The sequence below is a fragment of the Diplotaxodon limnothrissa genome, linkage group LG15, assembly GCF_057381915.1.
Source record: "Diplotaxodon limnothrissa isolate DT_005_m linkage group LG15, D_limnothrissa_male_GT1.1, whole genome shotgun sequence".
NCBI classification, from domain to species: Eukaryota; Metazoa; Chordata; class Actinopteri; order Cichliformes; family Cichlidae; genus Diplotaxodon; species Diplotaxodon limnothrissa.
The window spans coordinates 25,294,629-25,320,091 of NC_140610.1; the positions used below are offsets into that span (position 1 = coordinate 25,294,629).

General features: G+C 42.3%; 1 protein-coding gene across 1 annotated transcript in view; it reads right to left on the reverse strand.

Moving 5' to 3' along the window:
* Nucleotides 1-3,078: 3,078 nt before the first annotated feature.
* Nucleotides 3,079-25,463, reverse strand: part of LOC146617622 (collagen alpha-1(XII) chain-like) — a 38,772-nt gene continuing 16,387 nt past the window's right edge. The window contains exons 5-15 of the mRNA XM_085373502.1: nucleotides 18,946-19,092; nucleotides 17,414-17,680; nucleotides 16,350-16,539; nucleotides 11,735-11,805; nucleotides 11,056-11,214; nucleotides 10,664-10,783; nucleotides 6,301-6,465; nucleotides 5,970-6,116; nucleotides 4,545-4,675; nucleotides 3,298-3,427; nucleotides 3,079-3,089 (exon numbers count right to left, since the gene is read on the reverse strand). Coding sequence (XP_085229628.1) covers nucleotides 3,079-3,089; nucleotides 3,298-3,427; nucleotides 4,545-4,675; nucleotides 5,970-6,116; nucleotides 6,301-6,465; nucleotides 10,664-10,783; nucleotides 11,056-11,214; nucleotides 11,735-11,805; nucleotides 16,350-16,539; nucleotides 17,414-17,680; nucleotides 18,946-19,092 — 1,538 coding nt within the window. The remainder of the gene's footprint in view (nucleotides 3,090-3,297; nucleotides 3,428-4,544; nucleotides 4,676-5,969; nucleotides 6,117-6,300; nucleotides 6,466-10,663; nucleotides 10,784-11,055; nucleotides 11,215-11,734; nucleotides 11,806-16,349; nucleotides 16,540-17,413; nucleotides 17,681-18,945; nucleotides 19,093-25,463) is intronic.

The window sequence follows — 25,463 nt, forward strand, 5'->3', positions numbered from 1 at the left end:
ATTTAACGTACACACGCTTGACCTATATTTATATATTTTTCCACCTGCAATTAGCAAGCTGCGCCTGTCCTGTTAGTAAATTACCCAAAACTCATGTCTTAGTTTGTGATTAGGTGCTAAATTTCACTGCTCTTACAGTGGGGCAAAAAAGTATTTAGTCAGCCACCGATTGTGCAAGTTCCCCCACCTAAAATGATGACAGAGGTCAGTAATTTGCACCAGAGGTACACTTCAACTGTGAGAGACAGAATGTGAAAAAAAAATCCATGAATTCACATGGTAGGATTTGTAAAGAATTTATTCGTAAATTAGGGTGGAAAATAAGTATTTGGTCACCTCAAACAAGGAAAATCTCTGGCTCTCACAGACCTGTAACGTCTTCTGTAAGAAGCTTTTCTGTCCCCCACTCGTTACCTGTATGAATGGCACCTGTTTGAACTCATCATCTGTATAAAAGACACCTGTCCACAGCCTCAAACAGTCAGACTCCAAACTCCGCCATGGCCAAGACCAAAGAGCTTTCGAAGAACACCAGGAAAAGTATTGTAGACCTGCACCAGACTGGGAAGAGTGAATCTACAATAGGCAAGCAGCTTGGTGTGAAAAAATCAACTGTGGGAGCAATCATCAGAAAATGGAAGACATACAAGACCACTGATAATCTCCCTCGATCTGGGGCTCCACGCAAGATCTCATCCCGTGGGGTCAAAATGATCATGAGAACGGTGAGCAAAGATCCCAGAACCACACGGGGGGACCTGGTGAATGACCTGCAGAGAGCTGGGACTAAAGTAACAAAGGTCGCCATCAGTAACACACTACAACGGCAGGGACTCAAATCCCGCAGTGCCAGACGTGTTCCGCTGCTGAAGCCAGTGCATGTCCAGGCCCGTCTGAAGTTTGCCAGAGAGCACATGGATGATACAGCAGAGGATTGGGAGAATGTCATGTGGTCAGATGAAACCAAAGTAGAACTTTTTTGGTATAAACTCAACTCGTCGTGTTTGGAGGAAGAAGAATACTGAGTTGCATCCCAAGAACACCATACCTACTGTGAAGCATGGGGGTGGAAACATCATGCTATGGGGCTGTTTTTCTGCCAAGAGGACAGGACGACTGATCCGTGTTAAGGACAGAATGAATGGGGCCATGTATCGTGAGATTTTGAGCCAAAACCTCCTTCCATCAGTGAGAACTTTGAAGATGAAACGAGGCTGGGTCTTCCAACATGACAATGATCCACAACACACCGCCCGGGCAACAAAGGAGTGGCTCCGTAAGAAGCATTTGAAAGTCCTGGAGTGGCCTAGCCAGTCTCCAGACCTCAACCCCATAGAAAATCTGTGGCGGGAGTTGAAAGTCCGTGTTGCTCGGCGACAGCCCCAAAACATCACTGCTCTCGAGAAGATCTGCATGGAGGAATGGGCCAAAATACCAGCTACTGTGTGTGCAAACCTGGTAAAGACCTATAGTAAACGTTTGACCTCTGTTATTGCCAACAAAGGTTATGTTACAAAGTATTGAGTTGTATTTTTGTTATTGACCAAATACTTATTTTCCACCCTGATTTACGAATAAATTCTTTACAAATCCTACCATGTGGATTCATGGATTTTTTTTTTTCACATTCTGTCTCTCACAGTTGAAGTGTACCTCTGGTGCAAATTACTGACCTCTGTCATCATTTTAGGAGTGGGTGAACTTGCACAATCGGTGGCTGACTAAATACTTTTTTGCCCCACTGTATTAGATTATTTTCATCATATTGAAATGAACTGACTGGGTTTATGGTTAAAGAATAGCAATAGGGATTGTCCTCACGCACTGTTTTACCCCATCTAGTAAATCTGGCCTTGAGTGGCCTACACCAGGAGATGCCGGACTAGAGCAGCGCAGATACTGATGGACCCGTCCCATCCAGGCAACAAACTGTTCCAACTTCTGCAATCTGGTAGAAGGTTCCGCATCTTCCGGGCAAGGACAGAGAGACTCAAGAGGAGCTTCTATCCCCAAGCCATCCGTGCCCTAAACACACACACCCGCCCTCTCACATCATCTATAATTGACTGAGACAGGACTCTTCCAGACACTAAACCAAGGAACAATGTACATTTCAATTCCTTTAATTTTAAATATGTTTATATTGTCTATCCTGTAAAATAGTCAGATATCTATCCATATTAATGTACAGAATTCACCTGCTTGCTGCTACTACTGCACATTCACCCAGTGTATATACTATATGTGTGTGTGTATATATATATATATATATATATATATATATATATATATATATATATATATATATATATATATATATATATATATATATATATATATAATGTTCTTCCTCTTCCCCCCCCCCCCCCCCCAATTTTTGCACATGTCGAGGAGCGTGTCAGGCTACATTTCACTGTGTGTTATACTTGTATAACTATGCATGTGACAAATAATAAAGAACCTTGAACCTTGAGTGGTAAAATGTGAAACATTTTTGTTGGAGTCCTACATTTCACTCATGTGGTGGCTGTAGCTCAGGAGGTAGAGTGGGATTAGAGGTTGGCAGTTTGATCCCTGGCTGCTCCAGTCTGCATGCCAAATATACCTGGGCGACATACTAACCCCAAGTTGCTCTCTGATGCATCCATTGGAGTATGACTGTGTGTGAATATTAGATAGAAAGCACTTGAAAGCACAGAAGAAGGTGTTTGTATGAATGGGCGAATGAGGCTCTGAGTGCCCCAGGAGAGTAGCACAGCGCTATGTCCATTTACCATTTATTTACCTTTATCCACCAACAGTCAGCCATTCTACACACAAAGAGCCACAAACTGGTTTGTTGATCATGAGAGCCATGTTGTTTTTATTGATCCTCAGGTCAACAGAGAGAGAGTACAAGAATTGTAATGTGGTCACATTTATAAATGTGTTTTGAAATGCCACAACATGAAACACGTAGTCCAACACAGATGGAGTATTTTTAAGTGGCTGACTGGTTTGGGGGAACTGGGACCATACGGCTGAAGCAGAGGAGTTAAACTTCCTTCTGAATGACGCCTCCACCAGCTCAAATGGCACCTATCCATCTCCTGAAAGGAAGAGTTCAAAGATGAAGATTAAAATGTACTTTTTTGTGCGCGTTAATCTGAACACCAAACATAGTTTCCATGTACTAAATAAAATGATGCATTATTTTTTGTTCTTTAATTTTGTATTAAGTTTTCTGTATAACCAACATTACAGACTGTAACATGTCCATACACCCAGCAGCAGAGAAGCAGAAGAGGAAACACTCACGGGTGGTCTCGGTGCCCCTGAGAGGCTCGCTGCTCTGCTTGCCAACCACAGCGTAAACACTGATGACGTACTCAGTCAGAGGGTTTAGATTTCCTAGCACTACCGTGCTCACCGATCCATTGACTTGCAGCTGAAACAATAAAGGATTGGTTCTTATTCTGTGACCAGTGAACGAGTTAATGAAGTATTCTTCGAGTTAATGAAGAATACTTCAAACCAACAGCTGGACTCACCTTTGGGATGTCGAGAGGACTACAGCTCTCACCTTTTAATCATTAGATGATTATAGTTTGCTGAGCCTAAATCTATTGTGCTGCGTTCATGAGCTGGTGACAGTGTGCTTATTTGTGGACAGAGAAGTGCACATGCTATGGACGAGCAGTCTGCCCTCTTAAACATTCAGGTTGTTTTACACATGTTTGGTTGGAGTCTTGCAACATGTTAATGCTCTGATGATGAAATTTACGTCACTTGGATAACGGATTATGTCACTGTTAAACATTGCCTTAGGCTGATTGATCCTTTCTAGCTACTGGACTTGGCTACAGAAGGATGAGCCAGTAGCAGTGTGAGTCTCTTCCACACTTCCTCTTTCTGTACAGCACTTAAGGTGTGAAGCTGGCACACTATTTCTTTTCATCCTCCCTCTACCGTGTAAGGTCCACAGTTACTGCTAAGTCCATCCCAGCCTCTTTTATTGTTTTTTGTTCATTAATATTGATTTGATGACATCATTAGGCCAACAAACAGTGCCACCATCTATTTTTAATTGTCCTTGTCCAGCGATTGTTAATGAATTATTAAGAAATATTCCTGACACAGAGATCAAGTCAGTCAGTACCAAACAGAAACATCACACTTTGTACTTTTTTCACCCCAGACTGGAGGGCTGCCACAAAGAGTTGGAAGTTTGAAGTCATTTGTTTCACTGCTTAATTCTGTAGCACCATGACAGGTGTTGAGACATTTAAACATTATTTTTAGTAGAACTCGATTAACGAGTTAAGTTTAACGATTCTCCTGGTGCAGCGTTAGAACAATCTACCAAAATAACTGATTTTGCACACGGGTTAGCGCATGGGTTAATGCTGTATATCCTCTGGGGTACATTTTCATATTTTGATTGTTAAAGATAAATTAAATAACAGCTTTATCATCAATATGAATTAAATTTATTGTGACAGTTGAAATCAGAAACTTTCATACTCTTGTTTCAAACTAACATGAGGGGGAGAGTTTAATCTCACCTTCTCAATGCGTTCCCCAGCTGCCATCATGTAAGTGACATCGTATTTCTCCACGGTGCCATTGGGTGGAGTCCAGGTGGCACGAAAGGAGCTCTGTGTCACCTCTGAGGTCACCAGATTGGTGGGTGCCTCTAGAGTATGACATAAAAAGGAACGAAAGGACAGCATGTTCAGTATTTTCCTTTTTAAACCCACTACCACTCTGCCGCCATAAACCTGCCCTCGCTATTCTCACTCTTCTGACAGCGAGACTCCTGACCATCTGCTTCACTTAAAAACTGGGTTTTGGTTACACTTCCATGTGACCTTCACCACCAGTGATGACTAAAATGTCTAAAAATGACAGAGCAGTATTTAAATATTGATTTGTATAAAAAGCTTTGATCAGCTATTTACTTGTGAAAATTGCAGTTTTAAACTTTAAAATCTTACATTTAAATCACACTGCTGTAAACTTTCTGCTTCATTTGTTTTAAATCCTGGATGAATATGTGTTTGCCTAATAATACCAAGCATCGGCCTCTGGGTGTGAGGTGCCAAAAACTGCATTTCCACTAGTGTCCACTTGAGGCAGAGTCAAAAAGTGAGTCAGTTCCTATAGACTTCCATGATAAAATGTCCAACTTTACAGCAGAAGTAAAGACAGATTGATATAAATATATATATTAAAAAAAAAAAAAAAGATCAATCGACTTGGGATAAGTCGATAACAACTGTTTGGATAAGTCACCCATTTGGATTTTGTTAAGGCTTAAAGTTAAGGATGTGGCCATTATGGCTAACGGGATGGTGCAGACACAGCGGTCGTAGTTACTAGCTGTCTCCACTTGGCTTCACCTATGCTAATTCAAATCACTAAAGTAGACCTCTAGAACAGCTTGTGCTGTTTGGTGCTTCTTGGAGCATTTTAATGAAATTATCTGCCGTGCAGCTAATTACAATAACAGACTGTCCCAGAAGTCTGTACTTCAGTTTTGGTGAGTTTGTTGTTCATAGCAAAACTTAGTTTATGTTTAGGTCCATGGATGCACCTCTATAAACGTAAATAAATAAGATGACCTGCTTATTCACATGTTTTATCTGTTAGTTAGCGCTCATTAGCAGGTATCTCTGCCTATGTTGTGAGCATGTACATTTTATGGTTGCATCTTATTTGCATTAGCTGATAACTTCTCTCTCTTATCCAAATGTGGTCACTTCTAACTCCCATGACAAGCATAGAGGTAAAGTTGAAGGGTCCACAAACCAATGACTGACATCTCTGAGACAGCAATATTAATAAATCACTATTTGATTTAAGAAAATGTAAAATGTCTCAGAAGTCTTGTCCAGATCAGATGCAGACTAGATTCTCTGAGCAGCCTTTTGAAATACTGGCCCATCTTTAAGATTGTTCTGACAATGCTGAAATGGCTCCTTCCCTACCTGAGCCCTTAACACTGTTACACAGGTTGACAGAGAGTTCGTCAATGATGTCCACCAGGAACTGGAAGTCGTAGACGTTGTACATGTGAATGTCATCTGGGTCAGAGGCGATGGACCTCAGCTCATACTCATCAGCGTTTTTTACACCTGTGAGAAAAATAAACCATGAGTTTGATGAAGGAAGATGACTAAAGTGGCTGCTGGTTGATCATTTTCAGCCCATTCTAGTAAAGTCAGGTACTTTTCCTGATTGCTGCATGCAGGTAGCAATCATCCAAAAGTTCAAATGTGTTTTCATTTCCTTTTCTTCAAACCAGTGAAGCTCACTCACCGATAGCATAGAGCTCGATGCCGCTGTCTCTCAGGTTCTGTGAAATTACGATGACTTCATCCTGTGACTTTCCATCAGTGATCAGGATGCTGATTTTGTGGGAGTCTGGATGCAACCCCACGTTGGGTTTGAAGTTGTACTGGAGAATATGGTTCAGAGCCATTCCTAAACCACAGTGAGGAAGAAGTTTCATTTATGTGTGCAGATAACAAAGCACTGCTTCTCTGTTTTTTAACCCTTCTGAAACAAACCTGACCCATCAGAAAGCCTACAGCTAGATCAGGTGATGCTGAATGTGTCCATTATCAGGGATAGGAATCGAGAACTGCTTCTTGTAATTGAATTCCCCAGAATTGTTAGTCCGCTTCCCTATTGATCCCACTTAGCGGTTTCTCTTACACATGCTCCACAATCAGCTGATTTCAGTTCACGTGCCAGAGGACGAAAACAGTGGCACAGTCTAAGAGTGTTGATATGGACATTACTCTTATTTTTATTGAACAATGGGACAAGAGTTTGATGGCAAAGTGGAGACTGCTTCTAGGAAAGAAACAGCTGGATCAAGCTGCTAACACAACTTTGGCTTGTTGCAAGTATCTGCACGGACAGCATGTTAATGCTAAGCCAGCCAGACAACATGCTAACACTAAGCTAGCCAAGAACCCAGAGTGAAAGCTGCGTGAATGCTGACCCCAACTTAGCAGGAAGATGCTGAACTTCAACAGGTAACAAACTGATGAGCTGTCAGGCTGCAGCCTTTTTACTTGTGCATTATGATCGCTTTAAAGTTAAACCCTTTATTAATCTCCATCCATCCATCTTCTTCTACTTATCTGGGGCCAGGGCACACAGGAAGCAGCCTAACCAGAGAAGCCCAGACCTCTCTCTCCCTGGCCACATCCTCCAGCTTGCCCGGGGGAACACCATGACATTCCCAGGCCAGCCAAGAGATTTTATCTCTCCAGCATGTCCTGATTCTGCCCTGGGCAGTAAAGGGGCAGCCTCCCGGTGGAACATGCCCAGAACACCTCACCCAGGAGGCATCTTTGTCAGAGGCCCCAACCACCTCAACTGACTCCTTTTGATGTATAGGAGCAGTAGCTCCTATTCATACAGCAAGGGAGCAAGGGACAAGCCAGCCACCCTTCGGAGAAAGCTAATTTCCGCTCCTTGCATCCACGACCTTGATCTTTTGGTCACTACCCAAACTCATGAGGTGAGGGTAGAGATGTAGATCGACCGGTAAATCACTCAACTTCTTTCTTCCCCACAATGGACCGGAGCAGCATCCGCATCACTGCAGCCACAGCACCAATCCGTCTATTGATTGTCCACTCCATTTTCCCGTCACTCATGAACAAGACCCCGAGATACTTAAAATACTCCACTTTGTTCAGGAGCTCGCCCTGACCCGGAGTTTGCACTCTACCCTGTTCCGGCTGAAGACCATGGCCTCAGATTGGGAGATGCTGATTCCCACCACTTCACACTCAGCTGCAAACTGTTCCAGTGCGAGCTAAAGGCCATCACCAAGTGAAAGTCTTCTGCCACTTGGCTACGTCTAAAATTCTGTCCATAAAGATTACGAACATGTCCGGTGACCAAGGGAAGCCTGGAGCTCTTGCAATGGTTGTATAAGGACTGAATGGCCCGTAGCAATGAGCCAGACACCCCATAGTCCCAAAGCACCTCCCACACGACACTCCAAGTGTCATGGTTGAATGCCTTCTCCAAGTCCACAAAACACGTGTAGAATGGTTGGGCAAACTCCCATGCACCCTCAAGTATCCTCGAGAAGGTAAAGAGCTGGTCCAGTGTTCCATGTCCAGGACAAAAACTGCATTGTTACTCCTGTATCCGAGGTTCGACTAAGGGATGGACTGTCCTTTCCAGCACCCTGGCACAGACTTTTCCAGGGAGGGTGAGGAGTGTGATCCCCCTATAGTTGGAACACACCCTCCGGTCCCCCTTCTTAAAGATGGGAACTACTGCCCTGATCTGCCATGCATCATTGTAGAGACATGTCAACCAAGACAGTGCTACAACATTCAGAGCCTTCAGGAACACCAACAATGACGACACCGCCTACAGAGATGAGGTCCAGCATCTGACAGAATGGTGCAACTACAATAACCTTACCCTAAACACCAGGAAAACCAAGTAAGTGGTCATGGACTTCCTAAGACAAAAACTGATCCCCCTCCCCTATCCATAAAGGGTGACTATGTGGAAAGGCTGCCCTTCTTTAAGTTCCTCTGTACCCACATCTCCAAGGACCTATCTTGGACCAAAAACACATCAGCCCTAGTGAAGAAAGCCCAGCAGTGCCTCCATTTCTTGAGGGTTCTGAGATGGAAGAGGCTGCAGACTGACCTACTAGTGTCCTCCTATCGAGCCACAATCAAAAGTGTGTTGATGCATGCCATCTCCGTGTGGTACGCTGGTTGCACAACAGCCAATAAGAAGAGACTCCAGAGAGTCATCAGAACTGCAGAGAATGTGATCGGCTGTCCACTCTCCCCCCTGGACTCCATTGCCAGCTTGAGATGTCTCTCCAAAGCCAATGTGATTATAAAACCACCACCTCATCAACATCCTGCCCTCTGGAAAAAGGTTCAGATCCATCAGGTGCAAAAACAATAGACTAAAAAAAGAGCGTCTTCCTGTCAGCTATCACAACTCTCAATGCAAATTAAGAGTGTGAACAAACTTCTCCCACACAATCACTCTGTCGCTGCTATTGACTATGTTGCTACCATTCCATATGCAGTATTTTGGTCTTCCCTTTTTCTGTGCAATATTTTGGCCCCTGTGCAATATGTGCAATATTTTGGTCTGGCAGATGTGCAATTACTATCCCCATGCTAAATGACCATAGCCCTTCAATCCTTACTTATATATTATATTGTATTACTGCCTTTCTACGCACCAATATAATGTTTCTGTGACTCATACACTGTGTATATAGTTTACTTATTTATATATATTAGTGCTGTAAAAATTAACGCATTAACACAAATTAATCCGCCATCACGGTCAACACGATTAAAATTTCTAACGCATATTAACGCATCTGGAGTGCAGAATAACTCAAAATCCCTGAAATGTTTCTGTCAATGCATTTCGGGCAGTTTGTCCAAGCACCTTCACACACGCGCAAATGGGCAGTTGATCTGGTAGTGACTGCTGAACCAATCAACTCAATATGGAAGATGATAAACGCACATTGGCCCTCTCAATGGGAAATTTGAGTATGAAAAAAAATAAGAAGGAAAAGTTGACCGACATAAAGTATCATGCACATTGTGCATTTTCTTTCACCAAAGCGCTTCCATCATAAAATATCACATTGACGCAAAGCATACGTTAGTCGGGGATGCAGCTAGGACTTTGGCTAACGCGTCATCCAGCCTGCGACAAACCACTCACAGAGCATCGGGGACACAGTAAGTCTACCTCAAAAATATTAACTGACACAATTGCCAAGTAGATTGCAGACCTATTAATATACGTCCTATATTAATGCGAGAACATGCGCTTTACATAGCTTTGGTTCCTCGTTTCAAGGACTTGAAGTGCAAGAGTAACAGAGAGAGAGTGGATAAATGTTTACAGAGTTTTTTGTTGACGTGAATGTTCAAGATGTTTGATAAACATGTTAAGTGCATATATTTTCCCTTTTTTCTCCAGTCTGTTTCCTCATGCAAAAAGAAATGTGATTAATATAGAATAAAAATGAATTATATTAAAACCCCTCCATCACAACAAGGTAGCAATTCATAGAGGGACCTTTATTAATCTATGTGGGTGTATTTGAGTTGTAGGTATGGATTCCCATGGAAGATCATCATCTTGCAATATATCAGATTTTCCTTCTAGCTGTTCAATGCTCAGCTTCATCTCAGCTTCTGCTCCCAGTGTATTGTCGCTTTTAACTTGTACTACTTCTGTGTCTCTCCTTGGTTCACTTCTTCCTCATCATCCTGCTTATATCTTCACGCAACCCATTCACCTTCAACCGATAAAACTGAGTAATAACATAAAAGTCTTGTTGAATTATTACCTTGTATGCTTAGTGTGTCTCGCCTCTCTTTCAATCTCCATGAATTTTCTGCCCTGCTGCATCTCATTAACTTTGTGTCTACTCTCTCCGGTAGTTTGTCCATTGTCTTTCTCATACCTGTCTGAAGTTTCTTCCTTTTAAAAGTGAGCTTATCGTTCTCCACTGTGGCTGAGTCTCACACCAAGGGTTTGGCCCTATGTAAAGTGCTTTGAAAGCACAGTATATACAAATGAATTAAATTTGTCTCCCACACTGGCACCCATGTCAGTGATAGCAAGGCCAAAGTAATAAAAAAAAAACCTGTCATGGTGTTTCCTCCTTTATATGGCAAGTTGGCAACAGCATTCAGCAGGGATTCTTTGGTGTGGTGGGTGTTCAGGTGCCATTCAGTCTTTGGGTCACCGCTGTACTGAGCCAGACCTGCAGAAAATACAACACTAGATAAAGCAATTCTGATTTGGTGTTAAATAGCTTATTTCAGACAGAGCTTAGGGTTAGATTAGGGTAGATTTAATTGTGACTCATGCAAAGCTACTCTAGTAAATTTAAAAAATAAAAATGGGCAGATATGAGCAGAATATCTTGAGATTACAAGAGGTTCAGGTTAGGCAAATACTGAGAGACAGCTGTCTGGAGGAAAACATCCCTCCATGTGAGTCTTGTTGTTATAGTAACAACAGTGAAAGCTTTACCGATCTGGACTCTGTCAGGGCCAATGTCAAACACGCTGACCAGGCGAGCGATGAAGTTACGGATGGTTTTAAAGTTTTTGCGCCCAATGCTCCATGAGCCGTCGACTAGCAGCATGATGTCAGCCTTTGCTGTGGTCTTACACTGAGTGTCTGCAGAGACTGTGGTGTTGGGAGAAGAGGAGGTTAGTGAGACACCTTATCAATAGGAAATTTCTACTTTTGCATGACTAAAGACACATTTGGTCAATAGATCCAGAGCTCAGGAGTAATCTAATGTAGCTCTAAAAGGAGCTAATGAAGACATATGCTTATAGTGATGCCATTAAAGCTCAGTGCTGTAGCATATGAGGGGGTCAATTGTGCAGTTTATATATGTTCATGTCAACACTTGATCAAATATAACTCTGCTCCACATTACACTCACACTGAGATAGTAAGGATAGTGCTATCCCTGTGTGAGTGTAATGTGAGGCAAGCATCTCTATATAATTTCATCCAATCGTAATCATCTGTGCCAAGTTTCAGTCCCAAAGCGACAGCGACTTCAATTCCGCGTGAGAACATATAAATCAAAGTCTTGGCACTAATCTGATCTCTGACTTTAATGTCAGAGATCAGAGAGCGTCTGCTCTGCAGGCCTGCTAACGAGTGCGGTGAGAAGTTTTTTGGCGGCTTTCACCAGAAGGATCTAGAGGAGGAGATTTGGGTTCATCCGTGAGGGTCGGCTTTTCATCTCCTGCACACTTTAAACTAAAAAAAAAAGCTCTATTATATTTTTGCATTTAAAAAAAACCAACAACAAAAAAACCCACACACAAAATAACAACAAGTTGGATTATAAAATCTATAAAACTAACCTAAGTGGTAAACCATTTACCAATATTTACTTTTTTAACTCCAAACTGAGATGTAACTTTACCCCTTAAGAGATTCCCTTTGAAGGAGTTTTCTCTGAAAACAATGTGTTTGTGTTCAGTGTTACTCAGACAAAAGAAAATTGTAAGTTTAGTAGATACACTATAAAACGTTACATTAGCTTAAAGTGCTAAAACACAGATTTGGGAGGTTTTACCTGTTGTTTTACAGCATGCCTGCTGTAATCAGAATACAATCGGCAATCATTGTACCAATGTAGACTACAAAAGTTTATTTTTGGAAAAGCTTTACGGTTTTTATTACTATGCATCAACCTTGTATCCTGTATTCAGCTAGCTAAGTTGCTACCTAAACATTAGCACTGTTTATGTGTTTAACACATATACACAAAGTCTAAGCACAGAAACACAACTTCCGCACATCAAAATGAATGATTTTAGTGTAAAAATGTACATTTCTATCAGTCTTTGTGCAATCATAAAGTAATATGGAAGAACACTGTAAAAAAAGGTTAGTAGTCTACTTTCATGTACTGTATCCAGTTTGCTATAGCCTTCCTGTAGGAACCCATAACCTGTATTTTCATAGCAAGTTGTTAGAGTCACTATCTAACCCTTATCTTTAACCACATTAATTTTTTTGTTTTTTTACCACAGCAGATCATCTGCCTCCATCTCACCCTATCCCTTACATCTTCTCTCACATCAACCCTCTGAATGTCCTCCATGAAACTTGTCTGTGGACTTCCTCTTTTCATCCATTCATCTCTACCATACAAAGAAAGATTTATAAGTTAACAGAAATGCTGCTGTCTTCTCTGGGCCGAAGCTCTTTTAAAATGGACTAAGACAAAGTGTCATAATTTGGCTATGCAGCAGGCAGGAAAGGACCCTAGCACAGACTCAGAGAGGTGAAAGTAAACTAAAAAAATAAACCACAGCTTTATTTATATGAATAAAACACACAGGGAAGCACGTGGAGAAACACACAACCATAAGGGAGATCGTCAAAGGAGCTTGCAAAGAAAAGCGTCTGGACTTCAAGTTGCTTGAAGACGTTTCATCTCTCATCCGAGAAGCTTCTTCAGTTCTAAGGTCAAATGGTGGAGAGTCCCAGATATAAACCTAGTGGGAGTGACCCCCCACAGAGGGACAAAAGGACCCCCTGATGATCCTCTAATCGCCTGAGCCAAGGTGTGAAACTGGGCGTGGGTCCCAATCAGCCAGAGTTTCGGGTGTGTTCATTGTGAAACCTGGCCCCACCTTATCATGCGAATTGCTTGAAGAGGTGAAACGTCTTCAAGCAACTTAAAGAAGTCCAGACGCTTTTCTTTGCAAGCTCCTTTGACTACGATGACCTGGATGACTGAGAACCTTCACAGACACATAAGGGAGATCACGACACAGAACTGTGGGAGACGCTGACATAAATACACAGGAGGATAACGAGGGAAGTGGGAACACACGGAGAACACAGCTGACACAAATTAACATGACACCACAGTGGAAGCACATCTAGACACACCAAACACAGAACCACGAGACCGTCACAGTAAAACAGGAAACGGAGGAACACAAGACTGACACGTGAGTTTGACAGAGGAGTGGAGGAAAGGCAGACAAGAGGGAGCAAGGGAACAGGAAACAGGAAAGAGGAGACATGAAGGGTAACATACAATGGAACACAAGGAGGAAAACATGCACAGAAGAGGGAAACAAGGCACAAACACATATACACAGCAGGGGCCACAGAGGGCAAAGACACGAGAGGAGCCAAAATGCACAAAAGCTAATATAGAATAAACTTGGGATTACCTATATGAACCTTAAATAATAAACCATAAAATGTTATAAAAACATAAGAAACTCAAAATGCTGGGTCGAAAGGACCAATAACCATGACACAAAGAGGGAAACTGTTATGTGATCAGATGAATCAGAAGTGATTTAAAAAAAAAAAAAAAAAAAAACATGGACACCATATTCCCCAGACTAAAGAGGAAAGGGAGCGCATGTTAACAGCACTCAGTTAAAAAAATGTGCATTTCTGACAGGATGAGGAGGGTTTAATGCCCTTAGAATTCGCACCTTGCACATCTGGAAAGGCACCATCAACGCTGAAAGGTATTTACAAGTTTTAGAACAACATGTGCTCCCATCCAAATGTCTTTTTAAGGGAAGGCCTTCCGTGACCCAGTGTTATTTGTATTCCTTGATTATTGCTATTCATGGTTTTGAGTTATCTTGATGGTTTTCTGTTTAAATGTTAAGTTTGTTGTGTTTTTTAGCTTTTAGTTTATGACCTCCCTGTGTTCCATGATTCATGTCTTGTCTCCATGTTCCTTGTTCCCTCGGTCATGTCTCCCCGGTCAGTCATGTCTCTCTGTTTCACTGTCTCTGTGTTAAACTTCCTGTTTTACTTTGTCGGTTCCTTGTTTCATGTCAGTGTATCTAGTTTCGTTTCCCATGTCTAATTAGTCTCAGCTGTGTTTCCCTCCTGTTTCCCATTCCCTCGTTGCACCCTTGTGCATTTAAGCCATGCATTTTCCTTGTTTTTTTCTGTGTTGCACCCTCACTATGCTGTGTGTTTCTTCCCTCAATGTGCCAAGTCGACTCCTAGTTTTGAGTTCCTGTTTATTTTCTAGTGGTTTAGTTTGAGTTTCTTGTTTCTAGTTTCTTCTTTTGCTTTGTATTTGGATGTGAGGTTTTACAGCATTAAAGCTGCCGTTTTGAGTTTACTCAAAGTGTAGGACTAATAAACTCTTTTGAATTTATGAGTCCTACATCTGGCTCTCGTAGGTGTGCAGAATTTCCATAGAACTCCACCTGCTGCTCCGCGAGCATCCAAACCTCGTCCACTTCAGTTGGGAATCCTCCTGCGCACTGGAGGCACAGCTCAATTCTGTCCCCCGGACAACGCCGCCGACACTCTTAATTCACTGAGCAACTGCCAGTGGTTAATGAAAATGACTATTTTTCTTTTGCTCTTCTCAACATTCAAAACTGTTCATCGTGGTGGAAAAGGTCTAAAACCTATTTTCGCTGCATCCGAGCCTGCTCCCCTGCCTCACTCTGTTCCTGTTCCTGGTCCAGCCTTCACCTACACCGGAGTCAGTTTCCCAGGTGAGGGGGGCTAGGCCCTGGTTGGTCCCTGCTCTATTTTCCAGGCCAGCTGAGGCTCTGCTAGTCCCTGCACTTGTACCAGCTTCTCAGGTGGGGACGGCAGCTGCCCAGCTGTTGCCACTGTCTGTTCCAGTCCCCAGGGTGAGGGCGGCCAAGAACCAGTTCACTGCTGCACCTGTACCTATTCCTTGGGTGGGAGTGACCGGTGTCCCCTCTCCCGGCACCTGTGCCGGTCCCTGAGGTGAGGCCTGCCAGGACACAGCCAACCTCCGAACCCATACCTACTCCTCGGGTGGAGTGGCTAGCACCCGGCAAGGGCCTTCACCTGTTAATGTCTCCACTGGAGGCTCAGGTGAGCTTGTCCAGACATTTCTCTCATTTTCTGGGAGCTCAGGAGAACTGGCTCAACCACCACTAAACCACTGCTTCTATCTCTAGCTCAGTCACTAGCTCAGGAATCTGCTCAGCCACCTGGTCAGTCATCAACTCAGCCACCTGCTAAGCTGTTCAACCAGAGGTCTCCGCACCTGCTGGCTCTGCGTCTGTTCCCGGTGGGGGCTCAGGTGAGCCGCACCTGCTGTCTGTTCCCATTGGGGGCTCGGTTCCCATCTCTGCTGGTGACTCTTGAGAATGTGTCAAACCATCAACTCCATCAACCACTCAACCACCAATCAACTGCCTGTGGTAGCCACTCCACCATCAGTTGGCCTCCGGATCTTCTTTGCCTGCGCTGCCACCGTTTTCCACGCTGTCGGCCTCCAGATTTGATTCACCCACAACACTGCCACCTTCCTTGTTATTTGGACTCTTGTGCCTAGTTTTGTGCCTTGGACTCTGTTTTTCTTCTTGCTTGTTTTACTTCGATGGTCCCTTGTTTCATGTCCTTGTATCTATTTTTGCTTCCCCTTGTCTTATCATATCTTATCATATCTAATTAGTCCCAGCTATGTTTAAGTGTTTTAGTTTGTTACTTGTTTCTAGTTTCTTCCTTTGCTTTGTATTTGGATGTGAAGTTTCCCAGCATTAAAGCCGCTATTTTGAATTTACTCCTCTGTTTATGAGTTCTGCATTTGGGTCATCATGCCTGCCACACAGCAAACCATGAGAAATCCTGTTCACAAGTTATAGAAATAATAATAAGTGTGCCTTTTGGCATAGGCGCACTTAATGAGTTCTGCTACCATAGTGTCCATCTAAGCCTTTTCCTGTTGATTGTCTTCTTCACTGTCGCATATTTGTTGTTTCCTTTTAAATGAAATCCTCTACGTATGGCATGAAATAACTCTGAAAGCTTACCTGAGTTTCTCTACAACAATTGTGTTAACGTCGGGGCCGATAAAGAGCTCCTTAAGGTCAATATTATTCCTTGAGTGAAAGGTGACTTTATAGCCACTGACATCCCCAGGTGCTGGATCCCAGGACACTCTGAAACTGGTCCTGGTGGGCTCTGAGGTCAGAAGGTTCCAAGGACTCTTGTACGGTGACACTGAAATAGAAGAAATCAGCAGGAAATTCAGGACAAACTAACCTAGAACTAAACTCGACACAACTCCAACTCTTGGCGAAGGTTTTTAAGGATCAGCCACGCCACATTCAAGCCAGTTTCTCATTAGTCCATAATACAATTCCTTGAACCCAGTGTCGACCGTTAGGAAGCCCAGTGTCATGCTGTGTGTTAGTAATGCTAGCGTGTTATTGAGCACGTGTTTATCTGTGATTTTAGTGTTCTCGTGAGGAGGTGCTGCAGCACCTGTGGTGTGAAAAATACTCCTCTTAACAAGTAGTTTAAACTTGAAGTCAGTCCATGAAATTTTTGGTGGGAAAACGGGAAAAAAATCTGCAACTTGGAACAAAGAAACATATGTTTTTCCAAGGCACCGTGACTTGGTGTGAGGTTTCTCTGAGAAAGTGTGAATAAATCATCAAATATACCAGGTTTATCCACTGCCTGGAAAATACATACAATTCTTCAATCTTAAGTACTGAGGATTAAACCCTGGAGGCTACACATCCTCACACATCGTTAGTGTGGGCCTCAGATTTACTTTTCCTCATCATGTAAGATCTCCTTTAAAATTAGAAGCTTACAAAAATTGACTTTGAATGAGTGACTATGTGCCCATTGCATCCAGCATCTACTGAGAACATCTGATCTCAGTAGACTTGAACTTTACTAACTATGGATAAGCAGGGCTTCTACATTTTTAATAAGGGACCACCCAACAGCAGATTTTTTTAATCGTTCAGTTCCAGCAGCGATCATATTTTTAGACTGAGCACAGGTATAAACGTCTTGGCTAAGATGGACATGTTTCTGCAGTGTGCTGTCTCTCAGAGGGTTGAACTATGGACCAACGTACGTGTCGTTCCTACTCCTTGCTTTGCTTTTCCTTCGCTGCGCTTGTAGATGGGCAGAACGGTGATATTGTATGTGGTCGCAGGCTTCAGATTCTTCATGATGGTACAAGTGGCCTTTGCAGGGATTTTCTGGACCACTTCTTTGCCTCCGTTGTGGGGAACGTACTTCAGCCGGTAGTTGAGCAGCTTGCCCAGCGCCGGCGTCCACGTGACTCTCATGGTTTTCTCTGTCTCGTCTGACACTCTCAGTCTTTTCCCATCTGCAGAGCCTGAAAACATAGAATGCACTTTTAATACTGCAACAACATAATTCAGTATCGTTAAAGAGAAACTAGTTGTACCAGTTCCCCTTTAAATTGTTCCTGGGGAAACCTAAACAAAGTATATTTGACTTATCCAGGGTTTGTTTTAAAGTAGAAACCTGCAGGGCTGAAAAATGCTCAAATCTGCAGTTCCCCCGATGCCCACTTGGGGCTGGCTCCAAAAACGAGTCACATCACAAATAATGTGGCTTATTGTGGCATTAACTGAACTAGCAGCCCTTCTACTAAGTCTACTCTAGTTCATAACAACTCAGATGGTGATGCAATAGTGTTAAAATTGAGGCTTCAAAAAGGATCCCATAAATTAGTGGGTAGCAAGTATTCAGTGTTCAAAAGCCAACCACTGACATCTATGAGCCAACAATATTAATGAATCACTACAATAGTGCTTTGAAAAAAGGAGGATACAAAATTTGGATCCTTCTTTAAACTTGTTCTGATAAAATCTGTACAGGTGGTGAACACAACAGAAAAACCTTTTATTGTCATTGTACATGTACAATAAAACTTTGGGATAAGTCGATAACAACTGTTTGGATAAGTCACCCCTTTGGATTTTGTTAAGGCTTAAAGTTAAGGATGTGGCCATTATGGCTAACAGGATGGTGCAGACACAAGCGGTCGTAGTTACTAGCTGTCTCCACTTGGCTTCACCTATGCTAATTCAAATCACTAAAGTAGACCTCTAGAACAGCTTTGTGCTGTTGGTGCTTCTTGGAGCATTTTAATGAAATTATCTGCTGTGCAGCTAATTACAATAACAGACTGTCCCAGAAGTCTGTACTTCAGTTTTGGTGAGTTTGTTGTTCATAGCAAAACTTAGTTTATGTTTAGGTCCATGGATGCACCTCGATAACATTAAATAATTAAGATGATCTGATTACTCACTGATTATTTACTCAGTGTTCTGAGCATGTACATTTTATGGTTGCATCTTATTTACATTAGCTGACAACTTCTTTCTCTTATCCAAATGTGGTCACTTCTAACTCCCATGACAAGCATAGAGGTAAAGTTGAAGGGTCCACAAACCAATGACTGACATCTCTGAGACAGCAATATTAATAAATCACTATTTGATTTAAGAAAATGTAAAATGTCTCAGAAGTCTTGTCCAGATCAGATGCAAACTAGATTCTCTGAGCAGCCTTTTGAAATACTGGCCCATCTTTAAAATTGTTCTGACAATGCTGAAATGGCTCCTTCCCTACCTGAGCCCTTAACACTGTTACACAGGTTGACAGAGAGTTCGTCAACGATGTCCACCAGGAACTGGAAGTCTTTGACGTTGTACATGTGAATGTCATCTGGGTCAGAGGCGATGGACCTCAGCTCATTCTCATCAGCATTTTTTACACCTGTGAGAAAAATAAACCATGAGTTTGATGAAGGAAGATGACTAAAGTGGCTGCTGGTTGATCATTTTCAGCCCATTCTAGTAAAGTCAGGTACTTTTCCTGATTGCTGCATGCAGGTAGCAATCATCCAAAAGTTCAAATGTGTTTTCATTTCCTTTTCTTCAAACCAGTGAAGCTCACTCACCGATAGCATAGAGCTCAATGCCGCTGTCTCTCAGGTTCTGTGAAGCTAAGATGACTTCATCCTGTGACTTTCCATCAGTGATCAGGACGCCGATTTTGTGGGAGTCTGGACGCAACCCTACTTTGGGTTTGAAGCTGTTCTTGAGGATATAGTTTAGAGCCATTCCTGTACCACAGTGAGGAAGAAGTTTCAGTTATGTGTGCAGATCCCAAAGCACTGCATGCTGCTTTTCTGTTGTTTAGCCCTTCTGAAACAAGCCTGACCCATCTGAGGGAAACAACAAGGAATGCTTCTCTGACACTTTGCTCCACAAATGAGAGGAATAAATATGGCCCTTGTCAATGTATTTTTACCTAAACTGAAAGAATCTCCAAAAGTTGAATCTGTTCATCTGGACTTAGTGTTTTTGTGGGAAAAACGTTTCGTCACTCATCCAAGTGACTTCTGAAAACACGCAGTTCTTTGAATCTTTGGGCTGAAGGAAGGACAATACTCGGTGTATCAATGCTCAATCAACAATCATTTATTTCCATACAATTCAACAATAAGAGCATTACAACGTCCGGACGGGAGAGATGCTACCAGAGGGTCAGGCACATGTCTCAAAATGGTGACGGGTTGCTCAGCTTTTTATAGTCTCTAGTGGCCCCCAGCTAGTCGTAAAAGCCAAAACATCACATTTTTTCTCTGTTACAGCGCCTAAGTTATGACCTCGGCAGTTGTTTCTCTGCTTTCTGTAAGGTGGGGGTGTGGAATGTGGTCTATCTATCTCCCCTGTCTTTAGACACAGAGTCTCCTGCTTACAACCTTCTCTTCATGATTCAACAATTAAGCATGTCAAGAAAACAGTGTCACACATTCCCAGCAGATCAAGGATACAGAGTGATGCACATTTATCTAATGAACTAATATGTGAATATGTTCTGTTAACTCAAAAATATAATGAGAACTAAACTACATACAGCTCACACACTCTATATTAAAGGGTATAATGTGATCTACAGCAGTATTCTAATTCAACTACTTTGATTACATATATAAGGTAACATATAATAACAGAATAATTTAATAATTCCCCCTTTTGATCTCTGAAAGAGATCACTTACAACATGCACTCCAGGGTCGCAAGGTCCAAGTTTTCTTGATCCTGAGGCCCTCTGTCCCCCTTTAACGGGTGGACCATATGTGGGATGACCTCTGTGTTCACGCAGTTCAGATGCAAGCAAAGTTAGATTTACAACCATAACAGCAGTTACAGATGACTCTCCCATCACTCCCCAGTTCTCCCACAGCTTTATTTTGGTGCTCCAGTTTTCCACTCCCATTTTAATGCCCCCTTATACCTTTCAAATGTACTTAGACTAGAACCTCTGTCTAAGGAGCTTTTAACCTTTATTTTTATTGCTGCAGCTACCAGTGTCTTCCAGTTTGGGTGATTCTCAGCTTCTTTCTTCGACCTCCGGGGTTAGACCACCCTTTAGTCATTGCACAGTTCTGGGGATTATTCTGCCCCGATTTCAAACAAGGATCTGTGTGTTTTGGGTTCACCGGCGTGTCCCCCTTTCTGCCAAGAGCCTCTCGAACCTCGTTGGTCTGGTGTTCCTGGTTTTCGCCAACCCCTTCATGGTTATTGCTGTGTTTGTGGGATCCATCTTCTCCAGGAGCCCAAACGTCATGACACTTGACCCCAGTTGCTGTCTCGGCAGTCCCTACATCTGTCCCTGCTGTGAAGGGTCCTCACATCTCCGGGTCCCCGTCTGGTGTCTGTTCCTTTCTCTGCAAGAGACAGAAAACCAAAACACCTCTCTCCCTAGCCTTGATAATCTAATATTGTTATCCATTGTTCTTCTAATGATTCAAATTTGGTTTAAAATATTATGTTCAGGACTTATTCTAATCATAATCTATGTGTATGTAAAAGAAATCAAAAATTAGTGAACCCTTTCTAAGTCTAACACATTATAAGCTTAAGTTTTACCATAGCTAATTTATTAAACACAAAAATAAACTCATAGAAATTTTCATATCACCATTGTTTGATGTTCAAACTCAACTCCCCCTTTTTGACACACTCCCATGTGTCAATTCATTGGAGCTAGACAATTAAAAGAGAAGGTTGGTGACATCATATCTGGTAACTGGTCCATCCAGAGCTGTAACATTTTGAAATGTACATACAACAAGCCAAACCACACCTTGGTCACACCAACCCTTTTCTGCCCCGAAGATGTCCAATGCCACCCTAGTATGGACTGTCAAAAGTGGCTTTAACGCTGACTATCCTGACAATCCATTTTATAACGTTTCCTGGTCAGATTTGCCAATCTCTGCACCAGGGTTTTAAACTTTTCGCCATTTCCATTAGTTGTTATTTTTATTTAGTTTCGACTCCAGATTTTCAATTTTTACCAGTTGTAATTAGTTTTTACCAATTCTTTGCTAGTTTAGTGTAGTTTTTATTTTCTGAAAATCCTTAGTTTCAATTTAGTTTTATTTGTGTTTTGCAAAAATTAAGTGTAACAAAATCCCAGTTCCATCATATCAGTCATGCTCTTCTGGTTATCCTTGGGTGTTGAGACTAATAACTATTAACTCTTGCCGCACCGTGTGGTCCTAATTTTGGTTGGAGTGAATTGATAACCTTTTGAAGGCGATTGTTTCACACCTTTATTTAGATGTCCCAGTCCTGTTGTCTCGGGATACATCACGCTGCCTTATCTGGGGTTAGCTGTTTTCTGGGGATGCGGGTTGAGTGGGTGAGCTCTTCAAGGAGGGGGAGTGTGCTCCCCCTGATGAGGTCTTCTAGGTAAGCTAGGTTAACCTTCTTGTGTGAGCTTTTCAAGTGCACTTTAAGGTTAGTGGGACTTTTAGTTTTATAAATGTCCCTCATGACCCCCTGATGACCCAGTATTTCATTTTTGCACACTGTAGTACACATTTTAGTTTTTGCTTGTAGCTCGCATACTCTACTTGCCACTCCTCTAATTCCTGATGTTTCTTAGAGAGGGCAACAGTAACTTTAAAATTATATCACATGTGTGGGGGTGTGGCCTTGCCAATTGTTTTGCCCACCTTTTCAAAATGGCTGGCGTGCCCACAAGCACATTTCATGGAAAAAGAAAGGTAAGCTTGATATTTACATTTAAAATGTTTTGTTAAACTCAGATTTTTATTTTATTCTTTTTGCAAGTACCCCTCCTCGGTGGCGAGAAACTGTTGGTGTGGTCAAGTGGGTGCTCTAGAAACAAACGCTCAGGACAGAACAGTTATCAGTCATGTACTTCCTACAAATTTTGCATATGTTTTATTCCATATTGATCCTCTGAGTGTAATGGTACATTTTAATTTGAATTTATCCAAACTAAACACAATATTTTCTTTATTTACTTTGCTCTTGTTCTTTTGCAGTACCACATCCTATCAAATGTCCCTGTCGATTATATTCTACATTTAATAACTTACTATTTCAAGTGAGAACCTAAATCATGTGGACCAATGTTTATTATTGCATATCTCTATTCTGAATGTGGCCAGTCATTCATAGGTATTGTTCCATTTTGGCGATTTTCCTCTATAAAATTTAATTGACTTTTTACAGTGGCCTGCTGTGGTTAATAGTAACATATTCCAGTCATGAGTGGTATCAAAAGTCTTCTCCACTGTAGCATTTGGCATTCCCAATAATATAACATGATACCTTAATCAAAACACAGTTAATATAGCACAGTTTTCTTGATGCAAACATCAGTAACTCAAAATCAGCAACCACAGTGTTAAGTCTGCAGTTCATACTTATGTGAAGCTAGAGTCTCCTCCTCCAGTCTCTCTTATCCTCCTGCTCCTGAAAAAACAAAACAAAACAAAGCGAAGCATCCACCCTTCTCTTGTCGGCTGGGTGAATTGTTTATGAATTGTTTATTGGCATTTACTAATCCTAAAGTGGGTGCAGTCATTGTCTCAGTATCAAGTCAGTCAAAACTTTTAGTCGTCAGTCCATCACAGTCCATTCGCATGCATACCTCCATACACATTCATACCAGATGTTGCTGATAATGGAGTCTCCCGCGCAACCTATTCGAGCCTCCATCACCAGCAAGATGACGTCATCATTTTAAAGGAAAACAATTCCTTGTTGTTTTTTGGGCCGGATTGACTCGGTGCAATCCTTTTAGATCAGTGTTCCCTATAAGTGAATTTCTCCCAAGCCAATTACAATCATGGAGAAGCACACTTTGCAACTGTTTACAGTAATAATATTTTATAGCGCTTTAAATTTCAATCTTTCAGGCCTTGTTTAAAGAGCTGATTGTTAAATCATGAACTCACAAAATATCAACATATCACCACCGGTGGATCACACCTCTCAGATGTTTTTTCTCCAGTGCACTGTAACAAAAACGAAAACAGACATAACCAACAAAATACTACTAAAATAACACAAACTAGGGCCCGTTGCAGACATGTCCAAGCATAAAACTATCCCTCTCTCGCTTACGAGAAAGAACACAAGCCAAAGCTCACTGATAAAATCAAGCTAGCGCTAAACAAAACCAAACAATCAACCAGAAATTCACAGGAACATTTTGCTTCCTGCCGGGACAATATTGTGTGGGAATGAGAACCTCAGGTGCCGTAACACCTTTTGTTCCTCCTTGAATTAAAACTCAATCACAGAAAATGCCGTACTCCGACCTAAAACTTACACTATTAATTCATCATTTTCACTCTGTGCCACTGTTCCTCATCAGGGCTGTGTGAAGCACAGCAAAGAATTCAGTCAAGGCCTTGAGCCATAAACAGACATCACGCACAGACATTGTTTTCATAACCAAACCGTTTTAGACCTTATTCCTAAAATCTACATAAATGCCCTCTGGGTGACATATAACACATTCTAAGTATTTAATGGTAATCAATGGCTCCTCATAAAAATTATGCATTGGGATGTTTGTGTGCAGCATTTTGCATATCAGCATAAGCAAAGCATTCTTCATTGCATCAGCGTGTATGTGTGTGTGCGTGTGGATCACTCTTCATTGCACAAGCGTGTGCATGTGTATGTGTGTGCATCACTTCTCAGTGAATCAACATTCCCGTGTGTGTGTGTGTGTGTGTGTGTGTGTGTGTGTGTGTGTGTGTGTGTCATTTCTCACTCACTCAACGAGTGCACGTGTTCATGTGTGTATTTCACTTCATTCTGAATCTGTGTGTTTGGAGACGTGTGTGTGTGTGTGTGTGTGTGTGTGTGTGTGTGTGTGTGTGTGTGTGTGTGTGTGTTCATCACTTTCCTGTTCTGGTGTTCTGGGTAAACCACGGCCTGAAGCATGCCCTGGGGTCCTGCCCCCCCTCCTTTTCAGTTTGTTTGCGACCATTGCTGCTGCTGCTGCTGCTCAAAATTCAGTCCGTCCTGGTTCTGACCCCAATTGGGGCAGTCCTTTCTCCAGTGTCGATGTTCACCGCAGGTGAAACCTGCATCTTCTTCTGTGTTTTTGTCCATTCTGAGGTGCCTTCTGTCCTCAGTTACTCCTCTTGTCTCGGTCACGCCCTTTTTCGCCACCCGATCATCCGTGTTGGTCCATCACTGTCCTGCACAGTGTGAATGCAAAGTTATCAAGGTCAGCATTCTTTCGCTCGGCCTTACTTTTCATTCGGGCTTGGCGGGCGTCTCGTCACAGCTCTGTCAGCTGACGCAGTCTGGGAATTTTCCCCCGTGTAGTGAAACGGGCCTTAGGTTTAGTGCTCTCCGTCTCGGCTGCATGAGATCACATTCCTGCAGGTCTGTTGACATTCTCAGGTCGTTGTTGTGGGTCCAGCTGTTGCAGCATTTGGTCAGTGTCACGTATGGGGGAGAGCAGGAGTCCAGTCAGCCTCGGCTTTCAGGGCCGGCAAAGCAGCCTGTAATTAAATATGTATAGAAAAAACAAAAACAAAACAAAACAAAAACAAACAAAAAACAAAAACAAACGAACAGGAAAATGATGTTGTGTTGGCTGTGTTATTCAGAGGGGAGACAATGGGGCCAGGCCCTGTGTCAGCCTTCTCTCCCCCTTTTTTTGTTTTTTGTCTCCCGATATAATCAACTCCTAACCCACCAAGTTGACAGGACAACACCGGTATATGTTAAAATTCTTAAGATCATGTTTAAAAGCCCAAAAAGGAACTTTCTTTCATTCAGTAATCACTTTTA